The sequence below is a fragment of the Bos indicus x Bos taurus genome, chromosome 10 (genome assembly GCF_003369695.1).
Source record: "Bos indicus x Bos taurus breed Angus x Brahman F1 hybrid chromosome 10, Bos_hybrid_MaternalHap_v2.0, whole genome shotgun sequence".
Classification (NCBI taxonomy): domain Eukaryota; kingdom Metazoa; phylum Chordata; class Mammalia; order Artiodactyla; family Bovidae; genus Bos; species Bos indicus x Bos taurus.
The window spans coordinates 37,096,118-37,110,600 of NC_040085.1; the positions used below are offsets into that span (position 1 = coordinate 37,096,118).

At 41.0% G+C, this 14,483-nt stretch overlaps 1 protein-coding gene across 4 annotated transcripts in view; it reads right to left on the reverse strand.

Annotated features, from left to right (window-relative positions):
• CDKL1 (cyclin dependent kinase like 1) overlaps positions 1–14,483 on the reverse strand; it is a 53,634-nt gene that overhangs the window by 6,969 nt on the left and 32,182 nt on the right. For all 4 annotated transcript variants that reach the window (XM_027553705.1, XM_027553703.1, XM_027553704.1 and 1 more), the window contains exons 4-7: positions 5,966–6,038; positions 2,655–2,745; positions 1,899–2,099; positions 1,424–1,506 (exon numbers count right to left, since the gene is read on the reverse strand). In XM_027553705.1, the coding sequence (XP_027409506.1) occupies positions 1,424–1,506; positions 1,899–2,099; positions 2,655–2,745; positions 5,966–6,038 (448 nt within the window). The remainder of the gene's footprint in view (positions 1–1,423; positions 1,507–1,898; positions 2,100–2,654; positions 2,746–5,965; positions 6,039–14,483) is intronic.

A 14,483-nucleotide genomic window follows, 5' to 3' on the forward strand; every position in this document is an offset into this window, starting at 1 on the left:
TTTCTCTGGTAGAAGAGCAAACAGGAAGTTCACTAAGGGATATTTAGTGTGACACTGGGCATGTCCAGGTCACAGGGGAGCACCTGGGTCGCCTGCCATATGTCAGGTGTCATTCCTGCTTCTGTGGCCTTGAAGGCTCCCTGCTGCCCCACTTTTCCTATTCCCAGTGCTGCCGGAGGAGGGCTGCAGGGCAGTGGGAGGTGGGAGACGTCACTGAAGGACAGGCCCAGAGTTTGCAGGGACAGACAGCTCTGATGGAACTGGCTGGAGCCTCCACCTGGAAACTGAGCGATGGAGGAGGGTTCACCTCAGTGTGAAACTACCTTCCTTAGACAGTAGGAACTCAGGACTTCATAGACCTTAACTGTGCTCTGAAATGTTTCTGATTATAATACAGGCTCATTAGAAGACACTTTAAAAAACCATAAAGAAAGAAGCAAATTGTCCCACCACAAAGAGACATTCGCTGTTAATATTTTGGTATACTATACCTTGCAGCCATTTATTTCATAAATATAAAAATCTTTATAGCCTGATTTTCTTCAGGTTGTCATATTATTTTATATTTGTACATGTAAACATGTATATTTATTTAAAATTCATTAAAGTTATGTCAAATTATGGATACTGTTTTATAACTTTTTTTCATTTAGTAATATGTTACAGACCTTTTTTATCAGGTGATTACATATGAATCTAATTATTTTTATTAGCTATGTGGTATTTCTATTGTAAGGACGTACCATGACCTATTTAATTCTCTAAAGGAAATGATTTCTGTTAAAGAATGTCATGTTTCTATCAAAAAATGTTTGCTGTATCTTTATACTCTTATCTAATAATTTCACTGGACTAAATTCTTGAAAGTGGTTTAGACTATGCACATTTTAAATTTTTTCCGTTTTTGAAAAATATGTGTTTTCTCCACATTGGCCAAAAGAACAGGTATCAGAGTGAGGCTGGCCAAGCAAGTTCATCACCATTCTGCCCATGGGCTGGGACTGAGAGCACAGTAGAGTAGGGGTTTGGACCATGCTGGATTTTCCTGGAGGAGTCATCTTCTACAAGTTGATCAGCTCTGAGCTTTGTAGCTTCAGCTGCTGAAAATGATGGACAGGCGAGTTTGGGGCAGGCAGCTCTGCAATCCTGTCCAACATGATGGCTATGCTCTGCTATGAGCTGTCTGTAAATTAGCACTGAAGGCCAGGGTCTTGTAGCGAATTTGCCCCCGTTTTCTTTTCCACTCTTAGACTGATCTTCTGGTGCCAAGTGGACCATGGGGCTCAGGCAGGTGCCTAACTATCAAAACTTAGTTAGACTGCAACTCCCCATGTATATTCATTGAGTGAGAATGATCACCACTTAAATACCCTGGTAAACGTAGCTCTGACCTGCAGAACTCTTACCAAAATAGGTCACTCACCATATCTTCAGGGTCTGGAATTTTTACCCCACTGAAGTACTGATTTGTGCTAAATACATGTTGGTGCCTAGGAATGAGGTCTCCTTTGGACAAGAAGAAAGAGAAAGGTAAAATTAGATCAGTTATATGTATATTATAAAATACTGGGTATAGTTTTCTGAAACTAACACAATATTGTAAGTCAATTATACTTCAATAAAAATTTTTTAAAAATAGGAAAACAATGTTTTTCATCCTCTCAAAAACATTAGATCAGTTAGCAAGCACTGCTCCATGGTTTCCTCCCATTGGTGCTGTATCAGTCAGGGCCTATACCTACAAAGGACACCGTTCATGGAGCCATTACAATGAGGCTCTGAGAGTTTCGCTCTTTCGTGACTGTAAGGGGCACTGGATGAGACTAGGAACTTGGCTCTGCCCTGACATGGGTAAAACTATCAGGTTTCCAAAAGATGGGACAAAAACCAGCACTTACCCAAGGTTTTCCTAATCAGATAGAGCTGATCCACATCTGATTTTCCTGGCCACAGAGGAACGCCTGACAGCAGCTCAGCAAAGACACAGCCAATCGCCCAAACATCTACCGGGGGGCCGTATTGCGTGTCCCCCACCAGCAGCTCTGGGGAGCGGTACCACCTGGTGGCCACGTAGTCTGTGTAGTAGTCGCTCGGTCCAGCTGGCCAGTGATGGGACATGGAAAACAGAGGGAGCAGTGCAAGCAGGGAGTCAGAACGGGGACTCGGAAGACCTGAGAAATCAAGCTTGTGCCCCACCTGTGGTTTTTCTACATCAGTGCTTCGCAATACTGGTTACACATGAAAACCACCTGGAATATAGTCCTTTTTAAAAATTACTGATGTTTGAGCCCCACACCAGTCCAATTAAATCAGAATCCCTAGAGGGGTATCAATATGGTTTTTAGAGTTTATTGCTTCCCAGATGATTCTAATCTACAGCCAACATTGAAAGCCACGCTTCTAAAATAGTTTAAAAAGCACTATTTTAGCAAAAAATGAAGGGTAATATACGTATTAGTAAGCCCTTTATTGTGATAAAATGTACATATAGCATATACATTTTTAAACCACTGTATGTGTGTTTTCAGTAATTGCAACTTGCAAGCTTATGCCCTAAATATACAAGAACTAGCTTCTTGTAGCACTTAGATCCTTTATCATACTAAAAATCTCTCTAGCTTTGACACTTAACTAAAGAAAACTTTGATACTCACTCAAAAGTCGAGCGAATCCAAAGTCACAAAGCTTAATCACAGACTGTTTCGTGACGAGGATGTTTTCCGGCTTCACATCCCTGTGTATGCACTAGTCACAAACATCAAACCCGAGCAGATTAAACAGGAGCAACCCTAATATAGGGACTAAATAAAATACATGAATATCCAGCAAATATCTGAGGCTGTTTGAACCTCTCACTGACCTTTAAGATAACAGACTACAAAACAGTAGCCTAAAATAAACCGAGTACCATAACCACCATAGCCTGAATCAACCCCAATTCCTGGAGGGCCCTAAAGGACCAATAAATGTGAAAAGAAAAATGAAAGTAGGGTAGAAAGATAAACAACAATTTTTTAGTAGAAGTACATCCCATGTAGTGTTTGGAACATATTTATACTAAAGTGTTTATGACTGTTTACTTGAAATTCAAATTTAACTGGGTGTATTTAATCTGGCTACCTTAGGTGATAGACAAAGTGTTAAAAGGCTCTGGGTGAGGACTGCAGCGTGGCTGCAGGAGCTGCAAGTTGGTGCCTAAGCAGAATTCATAATTCAGTTGTTTAACTGAGAACAGAACACATTCCGCCTCGTAAACAGGACAAGCCCTGGGCCTGCTGAGATAAGCTGAGGAAGAGATGGGCGGGAAGCAGCAGCTTGCCAAGAGACCTCCCTTCCAGCTCTGACATTTGTCCCCACAAGATAAACAAACGCAGGCAGCGCACACCCTCTGGGGAGTCACTAGATGTCAGCTCCATCCCACACATATCCAGTCTCCTTACTGCTCCTCCACCCCACCGGATGTAGCCCCCACGCCACTGCCAGGGTTTAGACACAAATCACCTGTGGTTTCCAGACCACAGCTGACATTGTTTAACAGGGTGATGTTAGAAGAATGCTTAAGAACCTTCACATGATTTTCCTATTAAATAGTGCTTTTTTTGGTAAGGAACAAATCTTCAACAACGATAAAAAACAACCAATTAGCAATTACATAAAAAAAACAGTGGGGTCAAAATACTGTTTAGGTTTCTAATAACCTTCCCTTCTTTGTGTTTTCCTCTCTGGAGGAGAATGTTAGAGGCTTCTGCAATCCGAGAGACCCTCTCTGGCTTAGGGCTGATACCCTGGGGTGTTCTTGACTTTCTAAAATTTGGAGCTAGGACAGAGGTTCCTCTTATGCCTGGCCTAGTTCTCACTCCAAAGGATCTTCAGAGTGAGACCCGGGTGTCAGTGTTTCCCCACGGGTATTTATTATTCTGGAAAAACTGGGAGAAGACAATTTCTGAATTATTTTGTTACAACAGATCTGGTTCTCAGCAATTAATGGGCCTGAGATCTCCACTTTTTTACTCGTGGCTTCAAATATTATTATAATGGGTACACCCTTGAATATCGTGATGACAGATGGTCAGAAGTACTTGTAAGCAAGAATGTGCTCCTATTCTGTTCTGGGAATTCTTTACAAGTTTCTACAGCCCTCCCCCCAAGCACATGTGGCCAAACAGTTTCAGGGGCTCTCCAGGGAGCTGTGGTATGCATTGTATTTGTTCTTAGTGTCTCTGCTTTTCCCCACCAGGGCCTTTCTGCCATCTCTCTCACTCCCCCCACTCCCCAACCCCGCTCCTAAAACCTGCTATCCTCAAACTGCTGGCCCTCACTCTCAGTGAAGAGCAGTACGTATAAGGCATCCACACTCACTGGTGCGTGCGCATTTGGACACAGATTGTAGCCTTCAGCTAGGTGGAGGCTCAGCTGGGAGAAGTGCTGCATACTCTCATATTTCCTTCTGAGAAGGCAGCTTCAGAGGGAAAAAAAAATTAGAACAGCTCGAGAAAGGCATTTCAGCCCTACCAGTGAAATTGACCCTGGACGTTGTCAGGATGACAAAATGCAGTAAACTGCCCTTGGGGCCAAAATGAAGCTCTGATATTGGAGTCTGGCTTCCTGCATGCAGGGAGTGGGCTGTGTTGAAGCCAAGGGAGCAGCAGGCTACCCAGTGTCTGTGAAGTCACACCACCTGGGGAGCAGTCCACTGTACCTCCCGCCAGCCTTGCTGTGGCTGAGAGTGCTCACGAGGTTTCCACTGGCTGCTTCGTTGCAGCCCTGGCACTCCTAACTCACCTATGCAGACACGAGCAGGTGTGCATCACACTTGGGACTCCACATAATACATGCAACAGGCATGAGTCATCTGGGGTTCCCCTCCCCAATTTCACAGTATTTTGAGGGTACCTTATGGCAGAAAGTGAAGAGGAACTCAAAAGCCTCTTGATGAAAGTGAAAGTGGAGAGTGAAAAAGTTGGCTTAAAGCTCAACATTCAGAAAACGAAGATCATGGCATCCGGTCCCATCACTTCATGGGAAATAGATGGGGAAACAGTGGAAACAGTGTCAGACTTTATTCTTCTGGGCTCCAAAATCACTACAGATGGTGACTGCAGCCATGAAATTAAAACACGCTTACTCCTTGGAAGGAAAGTTATGACCAACCTAGATAGCATATTCAAAAGCAGAGATATTACTTTGCCAACAAAGGTTCATCTAGTCAAGGCTATGGTTTTTCCTGTGGTCATGTATGGATGTGAGAGTTGGACTCTGAAGAAGGCTGAGCACTGAAGAATTGATGCTTTTGAACTGTGGTGTTGGAGAAGACTCTTGAGAGTCCCTTGGACTGCAAGGAGATCCAAGCAGTCCATTCTGAAGGAGATTAGCCCAGGGATTTCTTTGGAAGGAATGATGCTAAAGCTGAAACTCCAGTACTTTGGTCACCTCATGCGAAGAGTTGATTCATTGGAAAAGACCCTGATGCTGGGATGGATTGGGGGCAGGAGGAGAAGGGGACGACAGAGGAAGAGATGGCTGGATGGCATCACTGACTCGATGGACATGAGTCTGAGTGAACTCCAGGAGTTGGTGATGGACAGGGAGGTCTGGCGTGCTGCAATTCATGGGGTTGCAAAGAGTCGGACACGACTGAGCGACTGATCTGATCTGAGGTGGGCTGCTGTCTATGGGGTCGCACAGAGTTGGACACGACTGAAGCGACTTAGCAGCAACAGCAGTAGAGCAACATGGACTCCAAGTGAGAAGGAGTCTACCTTAAATCTGGATAGTTTCTAAGCAACATAAACAAAACTACTTTCTTAAAATCATAAACATATATCTTTAAAACCTGAACAAGAAGGAATAGCTTAGGTTGGCATTTTTAGCTTCTCCACAAAAGTATGATATAAACTCTGTACAAAGGTTCCACCTCAGGTGAAGGGCAGCCTTCTGATTTTTAGAGGGGGATTATGAGACTTACACTGTGTTTATGGCAAAAATTTACAGCCTGCAGTGTCTGCCAAGTTATGCTCTTCACAAGATGTTCTGGTACCCTAAAAAAAAAAAAAAGAAGCAACACAGATACATTCTTTAGTGTTTCAAAGGAATTCAACTCAAAAAAGAAGAAAGTAAACCAAGACACACTTAAGTAGTGGAAAATCCTAGGTGACACATACTGTCATCTAACTCATGGGAGAGGGTCCAGAGTGTAGAAAACCTGTGTTAAGAACACTGCTGAATTCCAGGGATGGCAAGGTGCAGCAACACAACATCTACGCCTCCAGAAAAGGACCATGAAGCCCCAGCGGGATTTCAACAAGTACTGATGGCCACCTACCTCGAACATCTGTGACTGGGAACCTGCCTGGTGACTGGGAACCTGCCTGGTAACTGGAGTTCCATTGCTATAAGGAGCTTTTTGTTGATGGCAAGTTAGTGAATATCAAGCATAAAAGATGCTGCCTATTTTTTCAAGTTGCCCCAACTAATGGCCTTGACGTAGAACTCCTCTTCCACAGATGGGCCTGGGGTTTTTTCAGATTCCTGAGGAAGCACTTTTTTTTAAGGTAATGAAGGTTTTATTGAAGGTAAAGAAGAGGTTTGCATTGCACACCACACAACAGAAGGTCAGAATAACCGACCTGTGTGTGTTTGCCCACACAGGCAGCTTGGTTCTTTGCTCACATGGCTCCTCTCTGGTAGCCGGTTGCATCCTGCTTACATCTTCCTGCCCTGTCCTCTATCACAGCATCTAAACTTTATTCCACTGTTCCTAGCACTTCCTCCCTGACTCTAGGTTTACATAACCAGGGCAACCAGTAGCCCACCAGGTCCTCTGCACAAATCAGGAAACAGCACCTCCTTTGAGTGCACTTCTTAAAAATATTTATTTTATTTTATTGGCTGCCTTGGGTATTAGTTGCAGCATACAGGATCTTTAGCTGTAGCATGTGGGATCTATTTCCCTGACCAGGGATCAAACCTGGACCCCACGCACTGGAAGCATGGAGTCTTAGCCACTGGACTGCTAGGGAAATCCCCTGAGAGTATTTTTTTTTTAAATATTAGGTGATGAGTAAAATGAATGCTAGTGGTAAAGAACTCGCCTGCCAATGCCGGAGACATAAGAAACATGGGTTTGATCCCTGGGTGGGGAAGATCCTCTGGAGGAGAGCATGGCAACCCACTCCAGTTTTCCTGCCTGGAGAATCCCATGGATAGAGGAACCTAGTGGGCTACAGTCCACAGGGTCACACGACTGAAGCGACTTAGCATGCATGCAAAATGAACCACAGAGAGAGTACATTTATATTTCAGAGACTCTGGCCTACCAGTTAGACTCACTGTTTTTACAAATCAAACATTAAACAATGTTGATATGATCCTCAGCCAGAACTAATATGTATACTAGGGAGGAAACTCTTGAGTACTCGTGTCAAGGTGACCCAAAAAAGTCACTTCCAGCCTCTGGGAGGGGGTATGAGGCCACTGTTGTCACAGGCCAGATGTTCAGGAAATCCTTTCAGGCAGATAAGGGGATGTTGTAGCAGTGGAACAATGTGGAGGAAACAAAGAGGCCACTTCCAGGAAGAAGATCTGGGACACTCCTGGGCTGAAGTAGCTTTTCTCCAATTTCTCTTCCTTATTCTAATGACACAAAGGTAGAGATGCCAGAAAAATCTCACCTGTCTAGAAAGAAAGGCCTAGAAAAACACAACTAAGACAAGGACATTTCAGGTGACATGCTTTCCCCAAGCCTCCACTTTTTGTCCAGAAAAAAAAAAAACAGAATATATTTTGATTATGTAATAAAGTATTAATATATGGTTATTCAGAACCAGGCATCTAGTCTCTAAGAACAGTTCCCAAAAGAAATTATGCAAAAAAAAGCATGTTAAAGTAAATTATAATAGTGTATCATTGCTGCTACTGCTAAGTCGCTTCAGTCACGTCCGACTGTGTGACAGACCCCATAGACGGCAGCCCACCATCCCTGGGATTCTCCAGGCAAGAACACTGGAGTGAGTTGCCATTTCCTTCTCCAATGTATGAAAGTGAAAAGTGAAAGTGAAGTTGCTCAGTCGTGTCCGACTCCTAGCGACCCCATGGACTGCAGCCTACCAGGCTCCTCCATCCATGGGATTTTCCAGGCAAGAGTACTGGAGTGGGGTGGCATCGCCTTCTCCGAGTGTATCATTAGTGCTCCTCTAACACTAAGCACCTTATTACACAATTTTCAAACGTAAAAACTCTGTGCAAGCTACCTAGTACCATCTTGGGTCAGCTACTCACTTCACTTTCTGATTTTTCCGTGTGTTTTATCTGATCTCTAAGACCCTTTTTATATGACAATGATAGGAGTCAAGTTTTTCACTCTCGGATAAGGGAGAGACAGATGTGGAAAGAAAGAAGAATAGAATCTCTTCTGTGGCATTGGATTGGGATTGGATACACATGCATGTACAGAGGGTGCTGCCCTGGAAAGGGTGCTGATATCTGACACAGGTGCTCTAGAAAGCTTCTTGACATAGGACAATATCTGAGGTAGTGGTTAAGGTGATGAGAAGTGGCCAGATTTTTATAGAAAAAAAATCCATATTTTAAAAACAGTCTTCAGCATTCTCTGAGAGATTGGATATGAGATTCAGAGAAGAGTCAAGGAATGACACCAAGGTGTCAGCTTGAGTCGCTGGTTTATAGTAGGGCCCTTCCCTGGTAGCTCAGACAATAAATAATTTGCCTGCAATGCAGTAGACCAGGGTTCAATCCCTGGTTTAGGAAGATCTCCTGGAGAAGGTAAGGGTGACCCACTCCAGTATTCTTGCCTGGAAAATCCCATGGACCAAGGAGCCTGATGGGCTACAGTCCATGGGGTTGCAAAGAGTCAGACACGACTGAGTGACTAACATACTTACTGTGGAGAACGCTGGGGGAAGAACTGATTTCAGGGAGGGAAGAGAAGTTGGATGAGATGCTTCTTAGCCATACACGGGAAGACTCTGGGAAGGGAGTTCTGAATTCAGAAGGGAGATGTCAATTTGGGAAGCATAAGCATAGTGATGGAATTTAGAGCTCTAGGACTGGATGAAGCCACTTAAGGGGTGAATCCAGAAAAAAGAAGAGGTCAAGCCCAGAGGCCCTCAACATGCAGAGATCAGAAAAAGGAGGGGGACACAGCAAGACTGGGGTTGGTCCTCAAGTGAAGTAAGATGACTCTCAGGAGAAGTGTTCCTGAAGCCAACTGAAAAAAGTGTTTCAAAGGACTTCTGGGTTAAGATGGTGGATAGAACACACCCATCTATTTTCACTCTCTTCTAAAATCTAACTAGAACTACACTAAAGATCAATCGAAATATAAGCCATCCTCTCACCCTCAGGCAGCTTACAGTATCTTTGGGAAGATAAAAGTACAAGACAAGACATGTTGACAGTAGATGAGAGAGACATCTGTTCCTCTGGAGCCCACTGGGCTGCAGTCCAGCTCAGCAGAGGCACTCCCTCCAGAGAGGGTGGAGTGAATCCATCTTCCACCAGTGGGAACAGGGGAAGGAGGAGTGCACCCGTGGGTCCTCCACATGGTTTTCCTCCTGCCTGCTTTGGGGACTCTGTTTCACCCCCAGGAACATGAAAGCTTCCCAAGAGTTTGGCTCCAAGGAGGAGTGAGGGGGTGTCATTAGAAATGTCTGTGGTCTAGATTTCTGTGACTATACCACTTTTAACCAACTGAAGGTAGAGATGCTTGGTCACAACAAGCAAGCAAAGCCAGATTAAGGAAGACAAGACATCCAGGAAGCAGTGAAGCCAACCCTAGAGAAATTCCAAGAAGGGATTCCAAGGATGACATCAAAGGGAAGTCCCAGGAGGACAGCTGGTCAGCAGGCTTGGAGAACAAGCCAGACAGATGGAGAATGGGGATCTAAAGGCAGGACATTATCAGGAGGGAGAAAAGGAATAGATTAACTGATATGATTATCCTGTGGAAAAGGATACTAAGAGACTATTAAAAAGAGTGGGGAAAGTTAGCAATAGGGTTAAAGAATACTAAGCAAATTTTAAAAATAAGGCAAATATTAATTTGTGGAAAAAAGTATAAAAATAAACTCCAGTATGGTAAAATGCTCAACTATAAGTAATATTTCCATAGGCATAATAATAGTAACAGTGAATTTTGAATTAATGAAATTTTAATGTAACTATTTGGGGGAAGAAGAAAGGGGAAGCAGAGGAAATAATGGTATAGGATGAGACACCACCCTTATGACAGAAAGTGAAGAGGAACTAAAAAGCCTCTTGATGAAAGTGAAAATGGAGAGTGAAAAAGTTGGCTTAAAGCTCAACATTCAGAAAATGAAGATTATGGCATCTGGTCCCATCACTTCATGGGAAATAGATGGGGAAACAGTGGAAACATCGTCAGACTTTATTTTTCTGGGCTCCAAAATCACTGCAGATGGTGACTGCAGCCATGAAATTAAAACACGCTTACTCCTTGGAAGGAAAGTTATGACCAAACTAGATAGCATATTCAAAAGCAGAGACATTACTTTGCCAACAAAGGTTCGTCTAGTCAAGGCTATGGTTTTTCCTGTGGTCATGTATGGATGTGAGTTGGACTCTGAAGAAGGCTGAGCACCGAAGAATTGATGCTTTTGAACTATGGTATTGGAGAAGACTCTTGAGAGTCCCTTGGACTGCAAGGAGATCCAACCAGTCCATTCTGAAGATCAGCCCTGGGATTTCTTTGGAAGGAATGATGCTAAAGCTGAAACTCCAGTACTTTGGCCACCTCATGTGAAGAGTTGACTCATTGGAAAAGACTCTGATGCTGGGAGGGATTGGGGCAGGAGGAGAAGGGGACGACAGAGGATGAGGTGGCTGGATGGCATCACTGACTCGATGGACGTGAGTCTGAGTGAACTCTGGGAGTTGGTGATGGACAGGGAGGCCTGGCGTGCTGCGGTTCATGGGGTCGCAAAGAGTCGAACACGACTGAGCGACTGAACTGAACTGAAAACTAAATCCTCATCTATCAGAATAGTCTGTAGATAATGTCTAAAAATTAATATATCAATAACAGTATATCACTCTTTTATATATTGACATTATATTGCTAGATTTAATTCACTAGGGATTTTTGCATCTAGTTTATGAAGGATATCCATCTGTCATTTTCCTTCCTTGAAATGCCCTTGTCTAGTTCTGGTATCAGGCTATAGTGGCCTCATAATATGATTTGGAAATTGCTTCTTCCTTCTATATTTTATGAAAGAGTTTGTGTAGGATTGCTAATACTTCTTCCTTTTATGTTTGAAGGAAATCATTCATCAAATATTATAATAATAGAAACCAAAGGAGTATGACTATAAGGAAAAAAATATACATTATTGGAGATAAGATGAACTGGTTCAGTTTGACAAACCCTATGAGCCAATAATATTTTGAGAACTTTGAAAGAAAAAATATAAAAGAATAAACATCTATTTGTAGGAAGATTTTGATAGCAGAATCATTTAGCAGACAAAACACTGAAAATGGCCTCTATTCAACAGTGGAGGAATGGTTAGATGGTAATATGAGATGTAATATCTTACAGTTAGTAATAGATCTAAAAATTATACTGCAACATATATAGAAATGCATATGAGAGAATATTAAGTGAAGAACAGATTGGGGTTCGGGGAGGGAAACAGTCATTTCATCATTGCAACATGGAGAATGGAACACTTAGTTTGGAAGGGCGGCCAGTAGCCTGGCTCCTTTTTACAATGGTCTTCAGGCTTTCAGATACGGACACTAAATTTTGTCAGTGTATTAAGACAGTATCCATTACAAAGTGGCAAGTGAATATTAAACAAATTTACTAGCCTGATACATAAAACAAATTTGTTCATCCATCTTCAAATTCTGAGTGCCAGCTTATGTTCTCTTTGTAGGCAATTCCATAGAGACACTCAAGTTCTAATCAGAATGGTATTTCGTGAGGAAAGAATTGGAATGAAAGAAGGTACACAGTTTGGTTATAGCCTTTAGGCTGAGATGGTTTAATTGTGCCCATCTCCAAATTAGAAGGGTCTTGTCCTTAGATAAAACGTATGTGATCAGCCCAGCATCCATCCTACACCTTTAAGGATGATTTGCGTATCTCTGCCCTGATGCATTATGTGTTGGTTTCACAAAATAACTCCCAGAAAGCAAGCTTCTACCTCTCCTTCCAAGTTTTGGGAAAGAATGCCTATGACCCTAATGTCCTGACAACAAAATTGAAATGAACAGAGAGAAACCTAAATAACTGCTGTGGGAAAGTGAAAAGGTCAAAGTGCATTTTAAGTATTTCTTCAGAACTAACAGAGACAAGAGAGATGACAAAGAAAGAATATGGATCTGTTGCCAGGTTCCCAATAGAGTAACTGTCCTTTCCACCACTGCTTCTCTAATATTTGCCACATAATAAGAATTCAAACCATCAACATCCATTCAAGGTTCATTTCTACACAAGGCTACAACAAAGACAAGGATGAAAGGAAACTGGTCAAGCTCCTATAGAAATAATATGTTCTTTGAAATTTATTCTATAGGGACTTCCCTGGTAGTCAGGTGGTTAAAATTCAGTGCTCCTAACGCAGAGGGCACAGGTTCAATCCCTGGTCGGGGAACTAAGATCTCACATGCCAAAGCAATAAAAATTAAAAAAAAATTTATTCTATAGAAATATTTTTGCAAGTGATTATTTACTGTAACCTTATTATTAGAGAAAAACTAGAAACAATCTAAATATTTATCAGTGGGGGGTTGAATAAAGAAACCATGGTATGTCAGCACAATGGAATTTTATACCATATTAAAAATAAAAAAGCAGAAATCTAAGAATAGGGAGACAGCTCCCACATACACTTTAAAAATGAAGAATAGTATACAGAGTACAATCTCTTTAAGTATTTATATAGAAATGCATAAAAAATAATTAGAAAACTATTTCTCAAACTTTATTTCTACATGTTTCTGTGTTGCTTGAAACATTTTCACAACAAACAATATATCACTTTAAAAAAAAGAATGACATTGAAACATGTAAAATATCATGTAAGAAACGAGCTGCCAGTCCAGGTTCGATGCACGATACTGGATGCTTGCGGCTAGTGCACTGGGACGACCCAGAGGGATGGTATGGGGAGGGAGGAGGGAGGAGGGTTCAGGATGGGGAACACAGGTATACCTGTGGCGGATTGATTTTGATATTTGGCAAAACTAATACAATTAGTTACATAATTGTATTTACATTTACATATAACTTTTGTTATATGTAAATGTATGTATTTACACATGTAAATTTATATGTAAACATTTATATGTAAATATATGTATTTACATATAACTTTACATAATACAATTATGTAAAGTTTAAAAATAAAATAAAATTTAAAAAAAATAAAATAAAATAAAAATTTAAAAATTAAAAAAAGATTTTTTTTTTAGGGTTAGCTCTGGAATTGCATTGTCAGAAACCAAAAACTTGTAGTAATGCCCTTTACTCACCAGATGTTCTTTGAACAAACTAAGAGAATCAGAAGAGGATCTGGTTGAAATGGAATTTGCACAGGAAAAAAATGGGTGAAGTACTGTGTCTGGCTGCACTTAAACAGGGGCAGAAAAATGTGGAGAGAACACATAAACCAATTGTTTACAAAACTTTGACAGACGACAGACCAATGGTTTACAGAATAAGTAAAAAGCATATTAAGTCCTATGGAAGATAAGAAATACACTTGTTTGAGAGCAAATCTAAGCAATGTGAACACAACACAGGGAATAGTAATGGATAAAGATTTATATATTTATATATGTATACAGGACATATTCTGGCATAAACTTGACTGTTATAGCAAGTTCTAACATTGAAGTTATATTCATTATATATATTATATTCAGTATAGCATGAATGTGAATCTTCTCCAAAATCTTTCCAGATGAGTTCAAAGTTAACAACATATTACAAGAAGATGAATTAGTATCCACTTCAGATTCACAGTAGAGAGTTTTTTGGTTCTGATTTAGCAAGAATTATTTTTAATAATTAAAACATTGCCAGAGTAATACATGGAACATGGAGAAAATAAAGAAAACAAACAAACAAAAAAGAAACAGAAAAATATCTATACAAACATCACTCAGATAATCTCTATTAAAATGTATATATTACTTTTAAAAATTTTCTACCTACATATAAATTGTATAAAAAGGAAATATATACTTTTATTATAGCACAGCTTTTTTTACCTTGCAACCACTCATGAACATTCTAATATGTAAATGTTTGTTTTATCTTGTAAGCATGTTTCTTAGCAGCACCACTGTGTTCCACTATAAAGACATACTATACTTAACCAATCCTTTATCACTGAACATTTCAGTTGTTTCCAATTTTTTTCATTAGAAACAATACTTAAAAACAGACACTTTTATAACTAAAACTTTTACACATATATTTATTTTCTGTGGTA